Source organism: Saccoglossus kowalevskii, chromosome 18 (genome assembly GCF_978046115.1).
Source record: "Saccoglossus kowalevskii chromosome 18, keSacKowa6.1, whole genome shotgun sequence".
NCBI classification, from domain to species: Eukaryota; Metazoa; Hemichordata; class Enteropneusta; family Harrimaniidae; genus Saccoglossus; species Saccoglossus kowalevskii.
Window position 1 is genome coordinate 17194931 of NC_140658.1, and position 25422 is coordinate 17220352.

Below are 25422 nucleotides of genomic sequence, written 5' to 3' on the forward strand. Positions count from 1 at the left end.
CATCTGATCTGATAAAATGTGAAGTCTGGCAATTGATTCGAAGCATGTATTAAGGCAAGTACCGATAGTCATTGGTCACTTTCTGTCACATGACTGGATTGTGGTGCAAGTTATGATTGATCACCTTCAGGTGCATGTTGTCAAATGCAAAAATGTTTGAAAGGTCCGAATGGTCCGATTCAGCAAGGGAATGTGGGGCATGGACTACAAAATCTAGGTTGAATTTGATGCGTCAATGACGCCTCAAACAAGGTGCTTTTTGATTGGTCTGACTGGTAGGTGTTGGGGATGTAAAGCCAATCAGACACAATGTTGAATGTAGCTTTGAATTGAGTGGAATACTGTTGGATTTCTTATGAAAACTCCTGTATATATTCCCACAATTTTCTCAGTGTGACTGTGCCTGAAACAAGCTTAACAGTGGTCAAGATTACTGTAAAATCTGTATTAAAAGCTGCGGCTTCTATTAAAATGGTACAATGCAGCAGAGGAGATGTGGCTTCTATTAGAGCATCTACACATATGAGAAATGATGAATTTTTGGTTCTCAATTGTTGAAAGAAAATGGGTGCGACTTCTAATACAGATTTTACGGTAGTGTAAAAGTACTAGAGATGAAGAATGCAAATCTTAAAAGGCTGTGGTCATTAAAATTTAGTAATGTACAGGAAATTTCAATCCTCTGAACTCTGTATTAGAAGCAGTGGCTTCTATTAAAATGGTATAATGGCATCACCACACGAGAAATTTTAGTTTACCAAAGAAAATGCGTGTGGGGATGCTGAATCGAATACGGATTTTATTTGGTGCTCTCTCCCCTCCAATGTTCATAATTCAAAAAAAAAAATGAATCCCACTATGGTGGTTGTTTCAATGCACCTTTGTGTACATATTGACTAAGCAGTAATACTGCATATGGCATGTAGTCAGAATGTTTAAATCTGTCATGATTTTTGGCAGTCCAGTTGAGATGAATGACCTGCTCTGCCTGTTATGTGTTGAATTTCTAGATGGAGTTATAACATTCTTGTAATCAGAAATATGGTTTTTATCTTCAAAGATGGGAAAGGTATATTAAGGGAAAATTGTTTTTATTTTGTAATAATATAGTTTGTAATGTATCTCCCAAATCCCATGGGAATACTAGACTGGGTTTCAAAACCAACTCGTAAAGAGAGTTGTTGCACAATCTGATGAACATTAGCAAACCTAATAAATTCTTTACAGAAAACAAGGTGTTAGAAAATCAATATAAGCACTCTTATGAATTGGGTGCCAAACTTTGATCAAGATCTGAAGCTAATAAAATGTTTAGTCCAAACTTATCAAATCAAAAACAATACATAAAAAATGCATAGAAAGCAAAACTTACTCAAAAATATGTATTCTGTAATTGACAAACGAAATTTTCAGGAATTTGTTTCAGCTATTTGAACAGAATGATAGAGCTTTTATAATGCTAATTTAATAACTCGCTTCAAAAACAAAGATTGCAGTGTTTGAAGATGTAGATTCTCAGGAGGCAACAGTACCACATGGGAATGACTTTATCCATGTGAGGCCTTAATCATCCATCAGACTATGCTTGGTTCATTTGGTAATATCCAAGTCAGCAATACAGGTTACTGCTGTGGACAGACATCCCTCAAGTGGTGGTCAAACCTAATCGACATGAGCCTAAGGGAGCACAGAATGATCCATTGATGTCAGCCGAATAGTGTAGCAGATACCAGGATACTTTAGTACTCCAACCTGGAATGACAGATCACCCAATGTCTTTGCATATTCAAAATTATGGCGTTGATGCTACCATGAGCTAATCAGGACATTTATACACTCCCACCATTTCCCATCGCTGCAAGCTTGATTTTTTTGACGAAGAATCAAAAGGCCGGATTTGAGGCCATTTGGCTTAACTCCCATCACGGAGGGGGGGGGGCACAGTTACACAAGATCAGGTAATCTTAATCCTTAGGGAATCACCAGTTAATCTGGCCTGGGGGGGGGGCAATTCTGGGGGGGGGGGCTTTCCATTTTCTGTATATGAAAAGGGGGCTAACAATTTTTCCAAGAGTGAAGAAGGGGGGGGGTTATAATTTTCTGGGTTTATTCACATATATTGTATAGACGACGGCTGCTGTGATGAACATACTGTAATGAGAAAGAGTTATTGTTTGTTTTATTGCACAACAATAACTTAATCAAATTAGTATTAAACATGAAACTTCATTTGTAAACAACAGTATAAACCTCTGTAAATGGCATAAAAAAAACTTACTGCACTTTCCACTGTATGAAGAAAAACAAACCTTTTAAACAAGTTTGTGAAAAGCAAACACTAATATAACACAAAATATAAAGATAAAATATATTTATATAGTGTAATATTTTGTATGTAAATAAATAAAATATATATATAAAAAAAGTTTTCATATTTTTTCATAAAACACAACGTTCTGAGGAACTGTAGATATTGAACCTAGGCATCTATTTTTGATCCTCTCCATTCCTATCAATCTCTATCCTCATCGCAAAGAATGTCAGTATTGGCACTATCACCAGGATCATTAGAACCACTTTCACCATCATAACTCTCTTCACTGGAACTATCAGACAGGCACTCATATTTTAACTTCAGTTCTTCATACAGCTTCATCATCTGCTGCTTAGCTGCAGCACAGAAGACATTGCGATGAATGAGGTATTGCAAATATACTGCATCCATCTTTGACAACAAATTGGCTTCAGTTTGATCTGAGATTTCAAAATCTACTGAACCATGTATACCATCAGGGAAACATCTTTGTACAACCTCAGTAGATGTTATCCTTTGTAACAAAGCTGTAACTCTTGCAAAACGATCTCGTTTTCGCTTCTTCACTTTTCTCCTGTTTTCTTTTCTCTACTTATTCTTCTTTTACTTACATCTGACATTCCATGAAATACATTTCTTAACCATGTCAGTGTTTTATCAAGATCTGCCATGAACTCAGTAGATTGACTGCAGTTCACTCACCATGCTGTCATTGTAAGCCGTCTGTTCAGTAGCCCACTGTTTTAGGTGTCTTCCATAACTGGTAAATGAGTCAGAGTAACTTTCCCCAACCAGTGCCAAACAGTGAGAGGCCGTACCACTTCTTAAGCGTGCATGAGACCCCATGTGTGAATAGTAATAGTGAAAGAAAACAGCCAGATGATTGGCAGCCGCGTTTCAACATCACACAGAATTTCAAAAATGGGCTTTTATCTTTGGAGAACACTAAGAGCATCAAAGAATTTTCCTCTAAGTATGCAGTGGAAGAGCAATATGTCATAGACTATTTACAACACCTTACCACACTAAAGCAAATGAAAACCATTAGGGAAAAAGGTAGAAAGAAACAACAACAAAAAAAGAAGCAGGAAAAAAGTCATAGTGATTATGACTGGATTTCTTTGGTGTTAAATGGGACACTAAAAACATTGACAGCAGCTGAGTTGGATAAGTACCTGGACCATAATAAGCTACCAAAAAAAGGGAACAAACAAGACAAAATGAAAGCAATTACCAGTGATGTAATCAGAAAATCATATAAATGTGATAGGTATTTTTGATGGTTAAAAACCTTTCACTTAGGTAACCGGGATTCGGTCGTTTCCACGCTAGGCTAACAAAAGACACACACAAGCTTCGTTCATGTTCCCAAAACGATTCTCTGCCAAGTCCCTGGTTTTCACCCGAGACAGCATTAAATCCATCTTTATTTCTTGTCACCCCTTAACCAATTACAATCAGTATAAGAGACTCCAAGGCCTTGCCTTCCAACAAACAACCAATCACATGAAAGTTTTACACATCATAATCAATTAATTACTCGTCAAGCTGTCTAGAGAAAACATTTCTATACATTGTCAACACTAACTAATATTGATGGGGTAATAATCTCGCACTAACATTCCACCAAGATACTACCTTAGTTTAAAATCGCAAACAACATTGGTTTAGAATTACAGCTACTGTCCTGTATCTTAAAAACTGCAGAGTCATAAGATGTTTTTGGTTGATTTCGACCAGCTCGCCATCTGGTCTTGTCATTAACCTTTATCAGTATATGTCATGGCAACCACTGTCAAACTGACTGAAATATAAATCATGATACAACCCCCTGTTTTACATTCTGCATGTTCTCCGAACATACCGTTCCAATACTAAGGATGTCATCACATTTATATTTCACACGTCAAATACATCAACAATCGTTAAGCAAGTAAAATACACTCTAATATAACAAAATACATAGTTTCAAATGAGTAAATACAATGATTACATATGGTAATTATAATTTCAAATAAAAAGCTATAAATTTAAACACTACTGTTATGATTCTAAAATACAATAGTTATATATATTTAAATAAAAAGATTATGAGGTTAAATACATTGGTTATATTTTCGAATATCCTACTCTATCAAGGAGAGGTGCCAGCACTTCACTTGCTATCCCAATTATTCAGTATTGGGTTCCCTATCTACTGCATACTAGTAATATCCCTGGGAATCTCGGTATATACTTCAGATAGACCCACCAATAATCTATAATGATTCCCTACCTCTTCCACAGCCACACACTTACTATCTTTCCACTTTGGTATCTTAACGGCTTTGGGCAAAGGAATTACACGTTCTACACCATGAAATTTGTATTTTAAATCACCCCATTCGATATTCAACACGGACGAAATTATACCACGTTCAACTGTTAAATTCTCGATCACGGGTCGCTTTGCAAAGGCCAAATGGCTCGGAGACACGTACAGGGTCATAACATTTACCAAGACATACAGCTTGTCATTGGATATCTCTAAAATTAACTTAGTACGGGGCAATTTAGGTGCACGATACATTATAGAGCGATTACGATAACACTTGCACAATCGAATAACCGCCAATATTAATAAGAATCCTGAACACATTAAAATCAGAATTAACGTTTCATTTCGAAGTTGGATCATGGAACTGGCAAATATAACGTTTTAGCCCGGACCCTGGGAAGGGATGCAATCAATATGCTCAAAGTTCTCACCTTACAAACTGTATATACTGACAAAATCAGTGACCCTGTGCTTATAATAGCCAGAATGGTTTCCATTATAGTAATAGTTTTGACTTCCAAAAACGGTAAGGCAGGGGTTTCATCCGTAATGTCGCTAAATAATTTGTCTACTTTAGAATAATAAATTGGTTTATTTTTCCCTAATAAATCTGCCGTTCTGTTTAAATCTACCACCAAACGTGCATCAGAACGTACAATTTCCTCGAAATTCCCTCTGTTAATGGTGATGTTAGGGAGTTGTACTCGCCACGGGTTTTCATACATCGATTCCCCCGTAATTTCTGTCAAATCATCTGGGTCATAAAAGGGTATTAAAAATGGCAAATTTACCGGATGTAGAAACGTGGGGGCCTCGTCTTCTGTGCAACTGGTTAACAATGGCGATATATAGAGATTGTCGGAATTTATAGCGCATCCACAGGGCAATTTAATTATACACATTGTACAACCTTCAATAGGCTCAGGGCTTTTAACCCCGCATGCTATTAACCATTTAGTATCATTGCTATTTACCAAAATATTCCCCTGTCCGATTTCGAGAATCTTAGGGTCGTATACTGGGTTGAGTATTAAATCTATTTTACATGTGTTATGAATTTCCTCTTTATTATCATAGAACAAGGCCTTCGTACACGACGACTTACGCATATTTATCATGGTAATCACAGAGGGACAATCTTTTACTGTCAGACCAGTACAAGACGAAATTTGGTCTGCACTCATTTCAATGTAGTAAGTTTCATCTTCATTAACCCCAAAATACTCTGCAACTGACGTTACCTTCGTGCGCCCGTTCTTTGCTGTATTATTGTCGAAATGCTGAGGTTTATCACCTAAATCATAAGGGAGGGGCATAGGCATGACTATCACTTTATACACTTCGAATATGTCGTTTTTTATAGTAATGGGGATTCCAACCTTTATGTACACATTATTGTCTGTATGCCGAAATGTCACTCTCGCATTATGGTAATAATAATTCAAATTCGTGTATGCTATATCAAAATTAGGATATTTCTTTCGTAGCTTCTTTCGCACTGCCCTTAAAGCATCCCCTAACACTCTCGGTCCTACCAACTGCAAAGGTAACCTTTCTTGTAATAACACGTCAATCGAACCCACCCTACGTTGTGTCTCCCTTTCAAGTAACTGTAACGCTTGTAGGCGTTGAATAGCATATCGAAACATTAAATGTGTGGATCGCCGTTCATAATTTAATTCTTTTTCTAACGCCTCTTGATTTAGTTCCATTCTGTTCAAGCGCTTTCTCCATTGCGATAAATCAGATACGATCGAATAAATGGCCTCATGATTTTCCTTAATCCCATTCAGAGCATTCCCTATTCTTTTATTCGTTGTGAAAACATATGAGTTTAAATCATCTTCGTACGCAACAATTTGATCTGTCATAACCTCGGTGGAACTTTCCAATGCCGCTACATGCCGTCTCAAAATATTTACGTCGTTCGACGTGGCCCTTCCGAATAAAGATTTCGATACCTTCCCTACAAAGTCTAATAATCCCCTTTTCTGCCGTTCATTTCCCAAATTCTTTTTCTCTATCTTTGGAAATAACACACGAATCGCTCGTTCATCTCTCGAAATATGATACATATAGAACTTATTCTGTTGTTCGACTAACTTCAAAGTTTCCCCGTATTCCTCACAAAACTTCGGAATGAGGTGAACTGTTTCGTTCGAACATAATGACTCATTCACACTCATCATAGGAATATCTAAATAAGGTATTGCGAACGTATGATGCCAGTACGTTAGGCTGTTATCGATGTTTGCTACCCGTTCAAACAATACTCCATAATTGGGGCGCAGAACTTAATCTCTCATCTGCACAGACGGTTTCCATCGTACGACAAGTAATACACTAATAAATATCAACGCTATTCTCATCTTGACATCAATTTCTCGGGAGACGCACTATAAATTAGTAATGAAATGAAAAGAAAGGGGTATGACACATGATAAATGAAAAATTCGTGGCCAATTCTCAATTTGCGTGGTCGAATGGTAGAATTAAGTACCCACCTAAAGCGTTTCCTATGTTCTCATCAAATTGTCCATGGCGTCACCGCCCGGCGTCTTCATGAAAGTGTGACCCCCAACACCAAACCCGTACGTAGCTATAGTGCGGACATAACACCTCCATGTAATTTAAACTTAGGCTTTATCATGGATTCTTTCCACGCTCCTTGAGAAATGATCTTGTATGAATGAATTCGTTAAGTATTATCGTTAGTAATGGATGATGTGCGTCCCAGGGTCTAAATAACACTCGTCTTGTCACACACTAATCTCTTTTTAATATACTGTGAAATACTTTATTTTCGCTAAAATTAATTTTCGCTCAAAAAGGCTTTTGGTCGTTTTGATTGGAATTTATTTTCACTGATTTTTGATGAGAGTAATGTAAAATATAGGAAAAATGTATATTCGCTGGATTTTATTTTCACAGAATCATCCTTTCAGCGAAAATAGCGAAAATAAATTCCAAGCGAAAATAAAGTATTCTACAGTACTTCTAAACCATTAATCAACTTTTCCCGCCTTCTTTTATTCGCTCTTGTCGATCCCATAAGGGGTATCGGATGGTCTTCTAAAAATAATCTCGCCTGTTCGTTTAAATTCTCATAACATTCCCAAGAATTTTGATCTTTTGGGTACCCCACCCATTTAATAAGATACTCTTTTCTACCGTTCCTTAGCCTACCCTTAATAATCTTTTCGATACCAAAATATCCGCTATTCTTACTATTCATCTCTGTGTCTCTGGGCATACATACAATTCAATATCACAACAAACAAAAAAAAAAACGGTAAGAAAAAAGATAGAAAAAGCAAGCAATACATTACATTACTGAGCAATAGGGTTAGGGTTCTGGAAAAGAGTTCAACGTCCTTGAGTTACACAGTGTCAGTTACAGTGTCCAGCGAGCAGTTCTCTAAGCAATACACAGATAGCTAAAGTTCTAATTCAAAGTCTATATAGCGTCTTCTTCTCTTGTCGTCGCGTTAGTCCGGGTCGTTCTTTGTCATCTTCTTGTCTTTAATGTCGCTCAATTCTTAATTATACAGTCCTATCCGGTACTGGTCCTTCCGAAGGGGTTCTGAAATCTTCATCTCTTCAGCGTTGTACATCGGTGCCATACTGGTAACGGTGTTAGTCGTCGAGCGCGGTTTCTGAGTCGTCTCTGCCATGGAGCTGTTAGTTCGGTTCACAAGAAAGACACCTCTTCGTCATTTCACTTTTCTTCACAGGATGATTTTTGTGTTGAACACAATGCCCAAGGGTTATCCACCACGTGTGATAGGTATTTTTGATGGTTAAAAACCTTTCACTTAGGTAACCGGGATTCGGTCGTTTCCACGCTAGGCTAACAAAAGACACACACAAGCTTCGTTCATGTTCCCAAAACGATTCTCTGCCAAGTCCCTGGTTTTCACCCGAGACAGCATTAAATCCATCTTTATTTCTTGTCACCCCTTAACCAATTACAATCAGTATAAGAGACTCCAAGGCCTTGCCTTCCAACAAACAACCAATCACATGAAAGTTTTACACATCATAATCAATTAATTACTCGTCGAGCTGTCTAGAGAAAACATTTCTATACATTGTCAACACTAACTAATATTGATGGGGTAATAATCTCGCACTAACATTCCACCAAGATACTACCTTAGTTTAAAATCGCAAACAACATTGGTTTAGAATTACAGCTACTGTCCTGTATCTTAAAAACTGCAGAGTTATAAGATGTTTTTGGTTGATTTCGACCAGCTCGCCATCTGGTCTTGTCATTAACCTTTATCAGTATATGTCATGGCAACCACTGTCAAACTGACTGAAATATAAATCATGATACAACCCCCTGTTTTACATTCTGCATGTTCTCCGAACATACCGTTCCAATACTAAGGATGTCATCACATTTATATTTCACACGTCAAATACATCAACAATCGTTAAGCAAGTAAAATACACTCTAATATAACAAAATACATAGTTTCAAATGAGTAAATACAATGATTACATATGGTAATTATAATTTCAAATAAAAAGCTATAAATTTAAACACTACTGTTATGATTCTAAAATACAATAGTTATATATATTTAAATAAAAAGATTATGAGGTTAAATACATTGGTTATATTTTCGAATATCCTACTCTATCAAGGAGAGGTGCCAGCACTTCACTTGCTATCCCAATTATTCAGTATTGGGTTCCCTATCTACTGCATACTAGTAATATCCCTGGGAATCTCGGTATATACTTCAGATAGACCCACCAATAATCTATAATGATTCCCTACCTCTTCCACAGCCACACACTTACTATCTTTCCACTTTGGTATCTTAACGGCTTTGGGCAAAGGAATTACACGTTCTACACCATGAAATTTGTATTTTAAATCACCCCATTCGATATTCAACACGGACGAAATTATACCACGTTCAACTGTTAAATTCTCGATCACGGGTCGCTTTGCAAAGGCCAAATGGCTCGGAGACACGTACAGGGTCATAACATTTACCAAGACATACAGCTTGTCATTGGATATCTCTAAAATTAACTTAGTACGGGGCAATTTAGGTGCACGATACATTATAGAGCGATTACGATAACACTTGCACAATCGAATAACCGCCAATATTAATAAGAATCCTGAACACATTAAAATCAGAATTAACGTTTCATTTCGAAGTTGGATCATGGAACTGGCAAGTATAACGTTTTAGCCCGGACCCTGGGAAGGGATGCAATCAATATGCTCAAAGTTCTCACCTTACAAACTGTATATACTGACAAAATCAGTGACCCTGTGCTTATAATAGCCAGAATGGTTTCCATTATAGTAATAGTTTTGACTTCCAAAAACGGTAAGGCAGGGGTTTCATCCGTAATGTCGCTAAATAATTTGTCTACTTTAGAATAATAAATTGGTTTATTTTTCCCTAATGAATCTGCCGTTCTGTTTAAATCTACCACCAAACGTGCATCAGAACGTACAATTTCCTCGAAATTCCCTCTGTTAATGGTGATGTTAGGGAGTTGTACTCGCCACGGGTTTTCATACATCGATTCCCCCGTAATTTCTGTCAAATCATCTGGGTCATAAAAGGGTATTAAAAATGGCAAATTTACCGGATGTAGAAACGTGGGGGCCTCGTCTTCTGTGCAACTGGTTAACAATGGCGATATATAGAGATTGTCGGAATTTATAGCGCATCCACAGGGCAATTTAATTATACACATTGTACAACCTTCAATAGGCTCAGGGCTTTTAACCCCGCATGCTATTAACCATTTAGTATCATTGCTATTTACCAAAATATTCCCCTGTCCGATTTCGAGAATCTTAGGGTCGTATACTGGGTTGAGTATTAAATCTATTTTACATGTGTTATGAATTTCCTCTTTATTATCATAGAACAAGGCCTTCGTACACGACGACTTACGCATATTTATCATGGTAATCACAGAGGGACAATCTTTTACTGTCAGACCAGTACAAGACGAAATTTGGTCTGCACTCATTTCAATGTAGTAAGTTTCATCTTCATTAACCCCAAAATACTCTGCAACTGACTTTACCTTCGTGCGCCCGTTCTTTGCTGTATTATTGTCGAAATGCTGAGGTTTATCACCTAAATCATAAGGGAGGGGCATAGGCATGACTATCACTTTATACACTTCGAATATGTCGTTTTTTATAGTAATGGGGATTCCAACCTTTATGTACACATTATTGTCTGTATGCCGAAATGTCACTCTCGCATTATGGTAATAATAATTCAAATTCGTGTATGCTATATCAAAATTAGGATATTTCTTTCGTAGCTTCTTTCGCACTGCCCTTAAAGCATCCCCTAACACTCTCGGTCCTACCAACTGCAAAGGTAACCTTTCTTGTAATAACACGTCAATCGAACCCACCCTACGTTGTGTCTCCCTTTCAAGTAACTGTAACGCTTGTAGGCGTTGAATAGCATATCGAAACATTAAATGTGTGGATCGCCGTTCATAATTTAATTCTTTTTCTAACGCCTCTTGATTTAGTTCCATTCTGTTCAAGCGCTTTCTCCATTGCGATAAATCAGATACGATCGAATAAATGGCCTCATGATTTTCCTTAATCCCATTCAGAGCATTCCCTATTCTTTTATTCGTTGTGAAAACATATGAGTTTAAATCATCTTCGTACGCAACAATTTGATCTGTCATAACCTCGGTGGAACTTTCCAATGCCGCTACATGCCGTCTCAAAATATTTACGTCGTTCGACGTGGCCCTTCCGAATAAAGATTTCGATACCTTCCCTACAAAGTCTAATAATCCCCTTTTCTGCCGTTCATTTCCCAAATTCTTTTTCTCTATCTTTGGAAATAACACACGAATCGCTCGTTCATCTCTCGAAATATGATACATATAGAACTTATTCTGTTGTTCGACTAACTTCAAAGTTTCCCCGTATTCCTCACAAAACTTCGGAATGAGGTGAACTGTTTCGTTCGAACATAATGACTCATTCACACTCATCATAGGAATATCTAAATAAGGTATTGCGAACGTATGATGCCAGTACGTTAGGCTGTTATCGATGTTTGCTACCCGTTCAAACAATACTCCATAATTGGGGCGCAGAACTTAATCTCTCATCTGCACAGACGGTTTCCATCGTACGACAAGTAATACACTAATAAATATCAACGCTATTCTCATCTTGACATCAATTTCTCGGGAGACGCACTATAAATTAGTAATGAAATGAAAAGAAAGGGGTATGACACATGATAAATGAAAAATTCGTGGCCAATTCTCAATTTGCGTGGTCGAATGGTAGAATTAAGTACCCACCTAAAGCGTTTCCTATGTTCTCATCAAATTGTCCATGGCGTCACCGCCCGGCGTCTTCATGAAAGTGTGACCCCCAACACCAAACCCGTACGTAGCTATAGTGCGGACATAACACCTCCATGTAATTTAAACTTAGGCTTTATCATGGATTCTTTCCACGCTCCTTGAGAAATGATCTCGTATGAATGAATTCGTTAAGTATTATCGTTAGTAATGGATGATGTGCGTCCCAGGGTCTAAATAACACTCGTCTTGTCACACACTAATCTCTTTTTAATATACTGTGAAATACTTTATTTTCGCTAAAATTAATTTTCGCTCAAAAAGGCTTTTGATCGTTTTGATTGGAATTTATTTTCACTGATTTTTGATGAGAGTAATGTAAAATATAGGAAAAATGTATATTCGCTGGATTTTATTTTCACAGAATCATCCTTTCAGCGAAAATAGCGAAAATAAATTCCAAGCGAAAATAAAGTATTCTACAGTACTTCTAAACCATTAATCAACTTTTCCCGCCTTCTTTTATTCGCTCTTGTCGATCCCATAAGGGGTATCGGATGGTCTTCTAAAAATAATCTCGCCTGTTCGTTTAAATTCTCATAACATTCCCAAGAATTTTGATCTTTTGGGTACCCCACCCATTTAATAAGATACTCTTTTCTACCGTTCCTTAGCCTACCCTTAATAATCTTTTCGATACCAAAATATCCGCTATTCTTACTATTCATCTCTGTGTCTCTGGGCATACATACAATTCAATATCACAACAAACAAAAAAAAAAACGGTAAGAAAAAAGATAGAAAAAGCAAGCAATACATTACATTACTGAGCAATAGGGTTAGGGTTCTGGAAAAGAGTTCAACGTCCTTGAGTTACACAGTGTCAGTTACAGTGTCCAGCGAGCAGTTCTCTAAGCAATACACAGATAGCTAAAGTTCTAATTCAAAGTCTATATAGCGTCTTCTTCTCTTGTCGTCGCGTTAGTCCGGGTCGTTCTTTGTCATCTTCTTGTCTTTAATGTCGCTCAATTCTTAATTATACAGTCCTATCCGGTACTGGTCCTTCCGAAGGGGTTCTGAAATCTTCATCTCTTCAGCGTTGTACATCGGTGCCATACTGGTAACGGTGTTAGTCGTCGAGCGCGGTTTCTGAGTCGTCTCTGCCATGGAGCTGTTAGTTCGGTTCACAAGAAAGACACCTCTTCGTCATTTCACTTTTCTTCACAGGATGATTTTTGTGTTGAACACAATGCCCAAGGGTTATCCACCACGTGTGATAGGTATTTTTGATGGTTAAAAACCTTTCACTTAGGTAACCGGGATTCGGTCGTTTCCACGCTAGGCTAACAAAAGACACACACAAGCTTCGTTCATGTTCCCAAAACGATTCTCTGCCAAGTCCCTGGTTTTCACCCGAGACAGCATTAAATCCATCTTTATTTCTTGTCACCCCTTAACCAATTACAATCAGTATAAGAGACTCCAAGGCCTTGCCTTCCAACAAACAACCAATCACATGAAAGTTTTACACATCATAATCAATTAATTACTCGTCGAGCTGTCTAGAGAAAACATTTCTATACATTGTCAACACTAACTAATATTGATGGGGTAATAATCTCGCACTAACATTCCACCAAGATACTACCTTAGTTTAAAATCGCAAACAACATTGGTTTAGAATTACAGCTACTGTCCTGTATCTTAAAAACTGCAGAGTTATAAGATGTTTTTGGTTGATTTCGACCAGCTCGCCATCTGGTCTTGTCATTAACCTTTATCAGTATATGTCATGGCAACCACTGTCAAACTGACTGAAATATAAATCATGATACAACCCCCTGTTTTACATTCTGCATGTTCTCCGAACATACCGTTCCAATACTAAGGATGTCATCACATTTATATTTCACACGTCAAATACATCAACAACCGTTAAGCAAGTAAAATACACTCTAATATAACAAAATACATAGTTTCAAATGAGTAAATACAATGATTACATATGGTAATTATAATTTCAAATATAAAGCTATAAATTTAAACACTACTGTTATGATTCTAAAATACAATAGTTATATATATTTAAATAAAAAGATTATGAGGTTAAATACATTGGTTATATTTTCGAATATCCTACTCTATCAAGGAGAGGTGCCAGCACTTCACTTGCTATCCCAATTATTCAGTATTGGGTTCCCTATCTACTGCATACTAGTAATATCCCTGGGAATCTCGGTATATACTTCAGATAGACCCACCAATAATCTATAATGATTCCCTACCTCTTCCACAGCCACACACTTACTATCTTTCCACTTTGGTATCTTAACGGCTTTGGGCAAAGGAATTACACGTTCTACACCATGAAATTTGTATTTTAAATCACCCCATTCGATATTCAACACGGACGAAATTATACCACGTTCAACTGTTAAATTCTCGATCACGGGTCGCTTTGCAAAGGCCAAATGGCTCGGAGACACGTACAGGGTCATAACATTTACCAAGACATACAGCTTGTCATTGGATATCTCTAAAATTAACTTAGTACGGGGCAATTTAGGTGCACGATACATTATAGAGCGATTACGATAACACTTGCACAATCGAATAACCGCCAATATTAATAAGAATCCTGAACACATTAAAATCAGAATTAACGTTTCATTTCGAAGTTGGATCATGGAACTGGCAAATATAACGTTTTAGCCCGGACCCTGGGAAGGGATGCAATCAATATGCTCAAAGTTCTCACCTTACAAACTGTATATACTGACAAAATCAGTGACCCTGTGCTTATAATAGCCAGAATGGTTTCCATTATAGTAATAGTTTTGACTTCCAAAAACGGTAAGGCAGGGGTTTCATCCGTAATGTCGCTAAATAATTTGTCTACTTTAGAATAATAAATTGGTTTATTTTTCCCTAATAAATCTGCCGTTCTGTTTAAATCTACCACCAAACGTGCATCAGAACGTACAATTTCCTCGAAATTCCCTCTGTTAATGGTGATGTTAGGGAGTTGTACTCGCCACGGGTTTTCATACATCGATTCCCCCGTAATTTCTGTCAAATCATCTGGGTCATAAAAGGGTATTAAAAATGGCAAATTTACCGGATGTAGAAACGTGGGGGCCTCGTCTTCTGTGCAACTGGTTAACAATGGCGATATATAGAGATTGTCGGAATTTATAGCGCATCCACAGGGCAATTTAATTATACACATTGTACAACCTTCAATAGGCTCAGGGCTTTTAACCCCGCATGCTATTAACCATTTAGTATCATTGCTATTTACCAAAATATTCCCCTGTCCGATTTCGAGAATCTTAGGGTCGTATACTGGGTTGAGTATTAAATCTATTTTACATGTGTTATGAATTTCCTCTTTATTATCATAGAACAAGGCCTTCGTACACGACGACTTACGCATATTTATCATGGTAATCACAGAGGGACAATCTTTTACTGTCAGACCAGTACAAGACGAAATTTGGTCTGCACTCATTTCAATGTAGTAAGTTTCATCTTCATTAACCCCAAAATACTCTGCAACTGACGTTACCTTCGTGCGCCCGTTCTTTGCTGTATTATTGTCGAAATGCTGAGGTTTATCACCTAAATCATAAGGGAGGGGCATAGGCATGACTATCACTTTATACACTTCGAATATGTCGTTTTTTATAGTAATGGGGATTCCAACCTTTATGTACACATTATTGTCTGTATGCCGAAATGTCACTCTCGCATTATGGTAATAATAATTCAAATTCGTGTATGCTATATCAAAATTAGGATATTTCTTTCGTAGCTTCTTTCGCACTGCCCTTAAAGCATCCCCTAACACTCTCGGTCCTACCAACTGCAAAGGTAACCTTTCTTGTAATAACACGTCAATCGAACCCACCCTACGTTGTGTCTCCCTTTCAAGTAACTGTAACGCTTGTAGGCGTTGAATAGCATATCGAAACATTAAATGTGTGGATCGCCGTTCATAATTTAATTCTTTTTCTAACGCCTCTTGATTTAGTTCCATTCTGTTCAAGCGCTTTCTCCATTGCGATAAATCAGATACGATCGAATAAATGGCCTCATGATTTTCCTTAACCCCATTCAGAGCAATCCCTATTCTTTTATTCGTTGTGAAAACATATGAGTTTAAATCATCTTCGTACGCAACAATTTGATCTGTCATAACCTCGGTGGAACTTTCCAATGCCGCTACATGCCGTCTCAAAATATTTACGTCGTTCGACGTGGCCCTTCCGAATAAAGATTTCGATACCTTCCCTACAAAGTCTAATAATCCCCTTTTCTGCCGTTCATTTCCCAAATTCTTTTTCTCTATCTTTGGAAATAACACACGAATCGCTCGTTCATCTCTCGAAATATGATACATATAGAACTTATTCTGTTGTTCGACTAACTTCAAAGTTTCCCCGTATTCCTCACAAAACTTCGGAATGAGGTGAACTGTTTCGTTCGAACATAATGACTCATTCACACTCATCATAGGAATATCTAAATAAGGTATTGCGAACGTATGATGCCAGTACGTTAGGCTGTTATCGATGTTTGCTACCCGTTCAAACAATACTCCATAATTGGGGCGCAGAACTTAATCTCTCATCTGCACAGACGGTTTCCATCGTACGACAAGTAATACACTAATAAATATCAACGCTATTCTCATCTTGACATCAATTTCTCGGGAGACGCACTATAAATTAGTAATGAAATGAAAAGAAAGGGGTATGACACATGATAAATGAAAAATTCGTGGCCAATTCTCAATTTGCGTGGTCGAATGGTAGAATTAAGTACCCACCTAAAGCGTTTCCTATGTTCTCATCAAATTGTCCATGGCGTCACCGCCCGGCGTCTTCATGAAAGTGTGACCCCCAACACCAAACCCGTACGTAGCTATAGTGCGGACATAACACCTCCATGTAATTTAAACTTAGGCTTTATCATGGATTCTTTCCACGCTCCTTGAGAAATGATCTCGTATGAATGAATTCGTTAAGTATTATCGTTAGTAATGGATGATGTGCGTCCCAGGGTCTAAATAACACTCGTCTTGTCACACACTAATCTCTTTTTAATATACTGTGAAATACTTTATTTTCGCTAAAATTAATTTTCGCTCAAAAAGGCTTTTGATCGTTTTGATTGGAATTTATTTTCACTGATTTTTGATGAGAGTAATGTAAAATATAGGAAAAATGTATATTCGCTGGATTTTATTTTCACAGAATCATCCTTTCAGCGAAAATAGCGAAAATAAATTCCAAGCGAAAATAAAGTATTCTACAGTACTTCTAAACCATTAATCAACTTTTCCCGCCTTCTTTTATTCGCTCTTGTCGATCCCATAAGGGGTATCGGATGGTCTTCTAAAAATAATCTCGCCTGTTCGTTTAAATTCTCATAACATTCCCAAGAATTTTGATCTTTTGGGTACCCCACCCATTTAATAAGATACTCTTTTCTACCGTTCCTTAGCCTACCCTTAATAATCTTTTCGATACCAAAATATCCGCTATTCTTACTATTCATCTCTGTGTCTCTGGGCATACATACAATTCAATATCACAACAAACAAAAAAAAAAACGGTAAGAAAAAAGATAGAAAAAGCAAGCAATACATTACATTACTGAGCAATAGGGTTAGGGTTCTGGAAAAGAGTTCAACGTCCTTGAGTTACACAGTGTCAGTTACAGTGTCCAGCGAGCAGTTCTCTAAGCAATACACAGATAGCTAAAGTTCTAATTCAAAGTCTATATAGCGTCTTCTTCTCTTGTCGTCGCGTTAGTCCGGGTCGTTCTTTGTCATCTTCTTGTCTTTAATGTCGCTCAATTCTTAATTATACAGTCCTATCCGGTACTGGTCCTTCCGAAGGGGTTCTGAAATCTTCATCTCTTCAGCGTTGTACATCGGTGCCATACTGGTAACGGTGTTAGTCGTCGAGCGCGGTTTCTGAGTCGTCTCTGCCATGGAGCTGTTAGTTCGGTTCACAAGAAAGACACCTCTTCGTCATTTCACTTTTCTTCACAGGATGATTTTTGTGTTGAACACAATGCCCAAGGGTTATCCACCACGTGTGATAGGTATTTTTGATGGTTAAAAACCTTTCACTTAGGTAACCGGGATTCGGTCGTTTCCACGCTAGGCTAACAAAAGACACACACAAGCTTCGTTCATGTTCCCAAAACGATTCTCTGCCAAGTCCCTGGTTTTCACCCGAGACAGCATTAAATCCATCTTTATTTCTTGTCACCCCTTAACCAATTACAATCAGTATAAGAGACTCCAAGGCCTTGCCTTCCAACAAACAACCAATCACATGAAAGTTTTACACATCATAATCAATTAATTACTCGTCGAGCTGTCTAGAGAAAACATTTCTATACATTGTCAACACTAACTAATATTGATGGGGTAATAATCTCGCACTAACATTCCACCAAGATACTACCTTAGTTTAAAATCGCAAACAACATTGGTTTAGAATTACAGCTACTGTCCTGTATCTTAAAAACTGCAGAGTTATAAGATGTTTTTGGTTGATTTCGACCAGCTCGCCATCTGGTCTTGTCATTAACCTTTATCAGTATATGTCATGGCAACCACTGTCAAACTGACTGAAATATAAATCATGATACAACCCCCTGTTTTACATTCTGCATGTTCTCCGAACATACCGTTCCAATACTAAGGATGTCATCACATTTATATTTCACACGTCAAATACATCAACAACCGTTAAGCAAGTAAAATACACTCTAATATAACAAAATACATAGTTTCAAATGAGTAAATACAATGATTACATATGGTAATTATAATTTCAAATATAAAGCTATAAATTTAAACACTACTGTTATGATTCTAAAATACAATAGTTATATATATTTAAATAAAAAGATTATGAGGTTAAATACATTGGTTATATTTTCGAATATCCTACTCTATCAAGGAGAGGTGCCAGCACTTCACTTGCTATCCCAATTATTCAGTATTGGGTTCCCTATCTACTGCATACTAGTAATATCCCTGGGAATCTCGGTATATACTTCAGATAGACCCACCAATAATCTATAATGATTCCCTACCTCTTCCACAGCCACACACTTACTATCTTTCCACTTTGGTATCTTAACGGCTTTGGGCAAAGGAATTACACGTTCTACACCATGAAATTTGTATTTTAAATCACCCCATTCGATATTCAACACGGACGAAATTATACCACGTTCAACTGTTAAATTCTCGATCACGGGTCGCTTTGCAAAGGCCAAATGGCTCGGAGACACGTACAGGGTCATAACATTTACCAAGACATACAGCTTGTCATTGGATATCTCTAAAATTAACTTAGTACGGGGCAATTTAGGTGCACGATACATTATAGAGCGATTACGATAACACTTGCACAATCGAATAACCGCCAATATTAATAAGAATCCTGAACACATTAAAATCAGAATTAACGTTTCATTTCGAAGTTGGATCATGGAACTGGCAAATATAACGTTTTAGCCCGGACCCTGGGAAGGGATGCAATCAATATGCTCAAAGTTCTCACCTTACAAACTGTATATACTGACAAAATCAGTGACCCTGTGCTTATAATAGCCAGAATGGTTTCCATTATAGTAATAGTTTTGACTTCCAAAAACGGTAAGGCAGGGGTTTCATCCGTAATGTCGCTAAATAATTTGTCTACTTTAGAATAATAAATTGGTTTATTTTTCCCTAATAAATCTGCCGTTCTGTTTAAATCTACCACCAAACGTGCATCAGAACGTACAATTTCCTCGAAATTCCCTCTGTTAATGGTGATGTTAGGGAGTTGTACTCGCCACGGGTTTTCATACATCGATTCCCCCGTAATTTCTGTCAAATCATCTGGGTCATAAAAGGGTATTAAAAATGGCAAATTTACCGGATGTAGAAACGTGGGGGCCTCGTCTTCTGTGCAACTGGTTAACAATGGCGATATATAGAGATTGTCGGAATTTATAGCGCATCCACAGGGCAATTTAATTATACACATTGTACAACCTTCAATAGGCTCAGGGCTTTTAACCCCGCATGCTATTAACCATTTAGTATCATTGCTATTTACCAAAATATTCCCCTGTCCGATTTCGAGAATCTTAGGGTCGTATACTGGGTTGAGTATTAAATCTATTTTACATGTGTTATGAATTTCCTCTTTATTATCATAGAACAAGGCCTTCGTACACGACGACTTACGCATATTTATCATGGTAATCACAGAGGGACAATCTTTTACTGTCAGACCAGTACAAGACGAAATTTGGTCTGCACTCATTTCAATGTAGTAAGTTTCATCTTCATTAACCCCAAAATACTCTGCAACTGACGTTACCTTCGTGCGCCCGTTCTTTGCTGTATTATTGTCGAAATGCTGAGGTTTATCACCTAAATCATAAGGGAGGGGCATAGGCATGACTATCACTTTATACACTTCGAATATGTCGTTTTTTATAGTAATGGGGATTCCAACCTTTATGTACACATTATTGTCTGTATGCCGAAATGTCACTCTCGCATTATGGTAATAATAATTCAAATTCGTGTATGCTATATCAAAATTAGGATATTTCTTTCGTAGCTTCTTTCGCACTGCCCTTAAAGCATCCCCTAACACTCTCGGTCCTACCAACTGCAAAGGTAACCTTTCTTGTAATAACACGTCAATCGAACCCACCCTACGTTGTGTCTCCCTTTCAAGTAACTGTAACGCTTGTAGGCGTTGAATAGCATATCGAAACATTAAATGTGTGGATCGCCGTTCATAATTTAATTCTTTTTCTAACGCCTCTTGATTTAGTTCCATTCTGTTCAAGCGCTTTCTCCATTGCGATAAATCAGATACGATCGAATAAATGGCCTCATGATTTTCCTTAACCCCATTCAGAGCAATCCCTATTCTTTTATTCGTTGTGAAAACATATGAGTTTAAATCATCTTCGTACGCAACAATTTGATCTGTCATAACCTCGGTGGAACTTTCCAATGCCGCTACATGCCGTCTCAAAATATTTACGTCGTTCGACGTGGCCCTTCCGAATAAAGATTTCGATACCTTCCCTACAAAGTCTAATAATCCCCTTTTCTGCCGTTCATTTCCCAAATTCTTTTTCTCTATCTTTGGAAATAACACACGAATCGCTCGTTCATCTCTCGAAATATGATACATATAGAACTTATTCTGTTGTTCGACTAACTTCAAAGTTTCCCCGTATTCCTCACAAAACTTCGGAATGAGGTGAACTGTTTCGTTCGAACATAATGACTCATTCACACTCATCATAGGAATATCTAAATAAGGTATTGCGAACGTATGATGCCAGTACGTTAGGCTGTTATCGATGTTTGCTACCCGTTCAAACAATACTCCATAATTGGGGCGCAGAACTTAATCTCTCATCTGCACAGACGGTTTCCATCGTACGACAAGTAATACACTAATAAATATCAACGCTATTCTCATCTTGACATCAATTTCTCGGGAGACGCACTATAAATTAGTAATGAAATGAAAAGAAAGGGGTATGACACATGATAAATGAAAAATTCGTGGCCAATTCTCAATTTGCGTGGTCGAATGGTAGAATTAAGTACCCACCTAAAGCGTTTCCTATGTTCTCATCAAATTGTCCATGGCGTCACCGCCCGGCGTCTTCATGAAAGTGTGACCCCCAACACCAAACCCGTACGTAGCTATAGTGCGGACATAACACCTCCATGTAATTTAAACTTAGGCTTTATCATGGATTCTTTCCACGCTCCTTGAGAAATGATCTCGTATGAATGAATTCGTTAAGTATTATCGTTAGTAATGGATGATGTGCGTCCCAGGGTCTAAATAACACTCGTCTTGTCACACACTAATCTCTTTTTAATATACTGTGAAATACTTTATTTTCGCTAAAATTAATTTTCGCTCAAAAAGGCTTTTGGTCGTTTTGATTGGAATTTATTTTCACTGATTTTTGATGAGAGTAATGTAAAATATAGGAAAAATGTATATTCGCTGGATTTTATTTTCACAGAATCATCCTTTCAGCGAAAATAGCGAAAATAAATTCCAAGCGAAAATAAAGTATTCTACAGTACTTCTAAACCATTAATCAACTTTTCCCGCCTTCTTTTATTCGCTCTTGTCGATCCCATAAGGGGTATCGGATGGTCTTCTAAAAATAATCTCGCCTGTTCGTTTAAATTCTCATAACATTCCCAAGAATTTTGATCTTTTGGGTACCCCACCCATTTAATAAGATACTCTTTTCTACCGTTCCTTAGCCTACCCTTAATAATCTTTTCGATACCAAAATATCCGCTATTCTTACTATTCATCTCTGTGTCTCTGGGCATACATACAATTCAATATCACAACAAACAAAAACAAAAAACGGTAAGAAAAAAGATAGAAAAAGCAAGCAATACATTACATTACTGAGCAATAGGGTTAGGGTTCTGGAAAAGAGTTCAACGTCCTTGAGTTACACAGTGTCAGTTACAGTGTCCAGCGAGCAGTTCTCTAAGCAATACACAGATAGCTAAAGTTCTAATTCAAAGTCTATATAGCGTCTTCTTCTCTTGTCGTCGCGTTAGTCCGGGTCGTTCTTTGTCATCTTCTTGTCTTTAATGTCGCTCAATTCTTAATTATACAGTCCTATCCGGTACTGGTCCTTCCGAAGGGGTTCTGAAATCTTCATCTCTTCAGCGTTGTACATCGGTGCCATACTGGTAACGGTGTTAGTCGTCGAGCGCGGTTTCTGAGTCGTCTCTGCCATGGAGCTGTTAGTTCGGTTCACAAGAAAGACACCTCTTCGTCATTTCACTTTTCTTCACAGGATGATTTTTGTGTTGAACACAATGCCCAAGGGTTATCCACCACGTGTGATAGGTATTTTTGATGGTTAAAAACCTTTCACTTAGGTAACCGGGATTCGGTCGTTTCCACGCTAGGCTAACAAAAGACACACACAAGCTTCGTTCATGTTCCCAAAACGATTCTCTGCCAAGTCCCTGGTTTTCACCCGAGACAGCATTAAATCCATCTTTATTTCTTGTCACCCCTTAACCAATTACAATCAGTATAAGAGACTCCAAGGCCTTGCCTTCCAACAAACAACCAATCACATGAAAGTTTTACACATCATAATCAATTAATTACTCGTCGAGCTGTCTAGAGAAAACATTTCTATACATTGTCAACACTAACTAATATTGATGGGATAATAATCTCGCACTAACATTCCACCAAGATACTACCTTAGTTTAAAATCGCAAACAACATTGGTTTAGAATTACAGCTACTGTCCTGTATCTTAAAAACTGCAGAGTTATAAGATGTTTTTGGTTGATTTCGACCAGCTCGCCATCTGGTCTTGTCATTAACCTTTATCAGTATATGTCATGGCAACCACTGTCAAACTGACTGAAATATAAATCATGATACAACCCCCTGTTTTACATTCTGCATGTTCTCCGAACATACCGTTCCAATACTAAGGATGTCATCACATTTATATTTCACACGTCAAATACATCAACAATCGTTAAGCAAGTAAAATACACTCTAATATAACAAAATACATAGTTTCAAATGAGTAAATACAATGATTACATATGGTAATTATAATTTCAAATAAAAAGCTATAAATTTAAACACTACTGTTATGATTCTAAAATACAATAGTTATATATATTTAAATAAAAAGATTATGAGGTTAAATACATTGGTTATATTTTCGAATATCCTACTCTATCAAGGAGAGGTGCCAGCACTTCACTTGCTATCCCAATTATTCAGTATTGGGTTCCCTATCTACTGCATACTAGTAATATCCCTGGGAATCTCGGTATATACTTCAGATAGACCCACCAATAATCTATAATGATTCCCTACCTCTTCCACAGCCACACACTTACTATCTTTCCACTTTGGTATCTTAACGGCTTTGGGCAAAGGAATTACACGTTCTACACCATGAAATTTGTATTTTAAATCACCCCATTCGATATTCAACACGGACGAAATTATACCACGTTCAACTGTTAAATTCTCGATCACGGGTCGCTTTGCAAAGGCCAAATGGCTCGGAGACACGTACAGGGTCATAACATTTACCAAGACATACAGCTTGTCATTGGATATCTCTAAAATTAACTTAGTACGGGGCAATTTAGGTGCACGATACATTATAGAGCGATTACGATAACACTTGCACAATCGAATAACCGCCAATATTAATAAGAATCCTGAACACATTAAAATCAGAATTAACGTTTCATTTCGAAGTTGGATCATGGAACTGGCAAATATAACGTTTTAGCCCGGACCCTGGGAAGGGATGCAATCAATATGCTCAAAGTTCTCACCTTACAAACTGTATATACTGACAAAATCAGTGACCCTGTGCTTATAATAGCCAGAATGGTTTCCATTATAGTAATAGTTTTGACTTCCAAAAACGGTAAGGCAGGGGTTTCATCCGTAATGTCGCTAAATAATTTGTCTACTTTAGAATAATAAATTGGTTTATTTTTCCCTAATAAATCTGCCGTTCTGTTTAAATCTACCACCAAACGTGCATCAGAACGTACAATTTCCTCGAAATTCCCTCTGTTAATGGTGATGTTAGGGAGTTGTACTCGCCACGGGTTTTCATACATCGATTCCCCCGTAATTTCTGTCAAATCATCTGGGTCATAAAAGGGTATTAAAAATGGCAAATTTACCGGATGTAGAAACGTGGGGGCCTCGTCTTCTGTGCAACTGGTTAACAATGGCGATATATAGAGATTGTCGGAATTTATAGCGCATCCACAGGGCAATTTAATTATACACATTGTACAACCTTCAATAGGCTCAGGGCTTTTAACCCCGCATGCTATTAACCATTTAGTATCATTGCTATTTACCAAAATATTCCCCTGTCCGATTTCGAGAATCTTAGGGTCGTATACTGGGTTGAGTATTAAATCTATTTTACATGTGTTATGAATTTCCTCTTTATTATCATAGAACAAGGCCTTCGTACACGACGACTTACGCATATTTATCATGGTAATCACAGAGGGACAATCTTTTACTGTCAGACCAGTACAAGACGAAATTTGGTCTGCACTCATTTCAATGTAGTAAGTTTCATCTTCATTAACCCCAAAATACTCTGCAACTGACGTTACCTTCGTGCACCCGTTCTTTGCTGTATTATTGTCGAAATGCTGAGGTTTATCACCTAAATCATAAGGGAGGGGCATAGGCATGACTATCACTTTATACACTTCGAATATGTCGTTTTTTATAGTAATGGGGATTCCAACCTTTATGTACACATTATTGTCTGTATGCCGAAATGTCACTCTCGCATTATGGTAATAATAATTCAAATTCGTGTA

At 37.5% G+C, this 25422-nt stretch overlaps 3 protein-coding genes and 1 long non-coding RNA gene across 4 annotated transcripts; all 4 read right to left on the reverse strand.

Moving 5' to 3' along the window:
- Positions 1–3673: 3673 nt before the first annotated feature.
- Positions 3674–7249, reverse strand: LOC146731633 (uncharacterized). The gene is made up of 2 exons (XM_085493107.1): positions 7136–7249; positions 3674–7027 (listed from the first exon to the last, which is right to left on the reverse strand). Exon 2 carries the CDS (start codon positions 6818–6820, stop codon positions 4988–4990), a length of 1833 nt encoding a protein of 610 aa, XP_085349233.1. The 5' UTR covers positions 6821–7027; positions 7136–7249; the 3' UTR covers positions 3674–4987.
- Positions 7250–11269: 4020 nt separating this feature from the next.
- LOC146731634 (uncharacterized) lies at positions 11270–12197 on the reverse strand. Its single transcript, XR_014926967.1, has 2 exons — positions 11970–12197; positions 11270–11861 (listed from the first exon to the last, which is right to left on the reverse strand). It is a non-coding gene; the product is annotated as an uncharacterized LOC146731634 (long non-coding RNA).
- Positions 12198–14039: 1842 nt separating this feature from the next.
- Positions 14040–17015, reverse strand: LOC146731635 (uncharacterized). Its single transcript, XM_085492667.1, has 2 exons — positions 16804–17015; positions 14040–16695 (listed from the first exon to the last, which is right to left on the reverse strand). The coding sequence occupies exon 2, from the start codon at positions 16486–16488 to the stop codon at positions 14656–14658; it is 1833 nt and encodes a 610-aa protein (XP_085348793.1). The 5' UTR covers positions 16489–16695; positions 16804–17015; the 3' UTR covers positions 14040–14655.
- Positions 17016–18873: 1858 nt separating this feature from the next.
- On the reverse strand, positions 18874–25197 carry LOC146731636 (uncharacterized). The gene is made up of 2 exons (XM_085492783.1): positions 21638–25197; positions 18874–21529 (listed from the first exon to the last, which is right to left on the reverse strand). The coding sequence occupies exon 2, from the start codon at positions 21320–21322 to the stop codon at positions 19490–19492; it is 1833 nt and encodes a 610-aa protein (XP_085348909.1). The 5' UTR covers positions 21323–21529; positions 21638–25197; the 3' UTR covers positions 18874–19489.
- Positions 25198–25422: the final 225 nt, after the last annotated feature.

Bases quoted from the DNA above. Each gene is read 5' to 3' on its own strand.
- LOC146731636 (XM_085492783.1), bottom strand. From the start codon at position 21,322: ATGATGAGTGTGAATGAGTCATTATGTTCGAACGAAACAGTTCACCTC.
- LOC146731633 (XM_085493107.1), bottom strand. From the start codon at position 6,820: ATGATGAGTGTGAATGAGTCATTATGTTCGAACGAAACAGTTCACCTC.
- LOC146731635 (XM_085492667.1), bottom strand. From the start codon at position 16,488: ATGATGAGTGTGAATGAGTCATTATGTTCGAACGAAACAGTTCACCTC.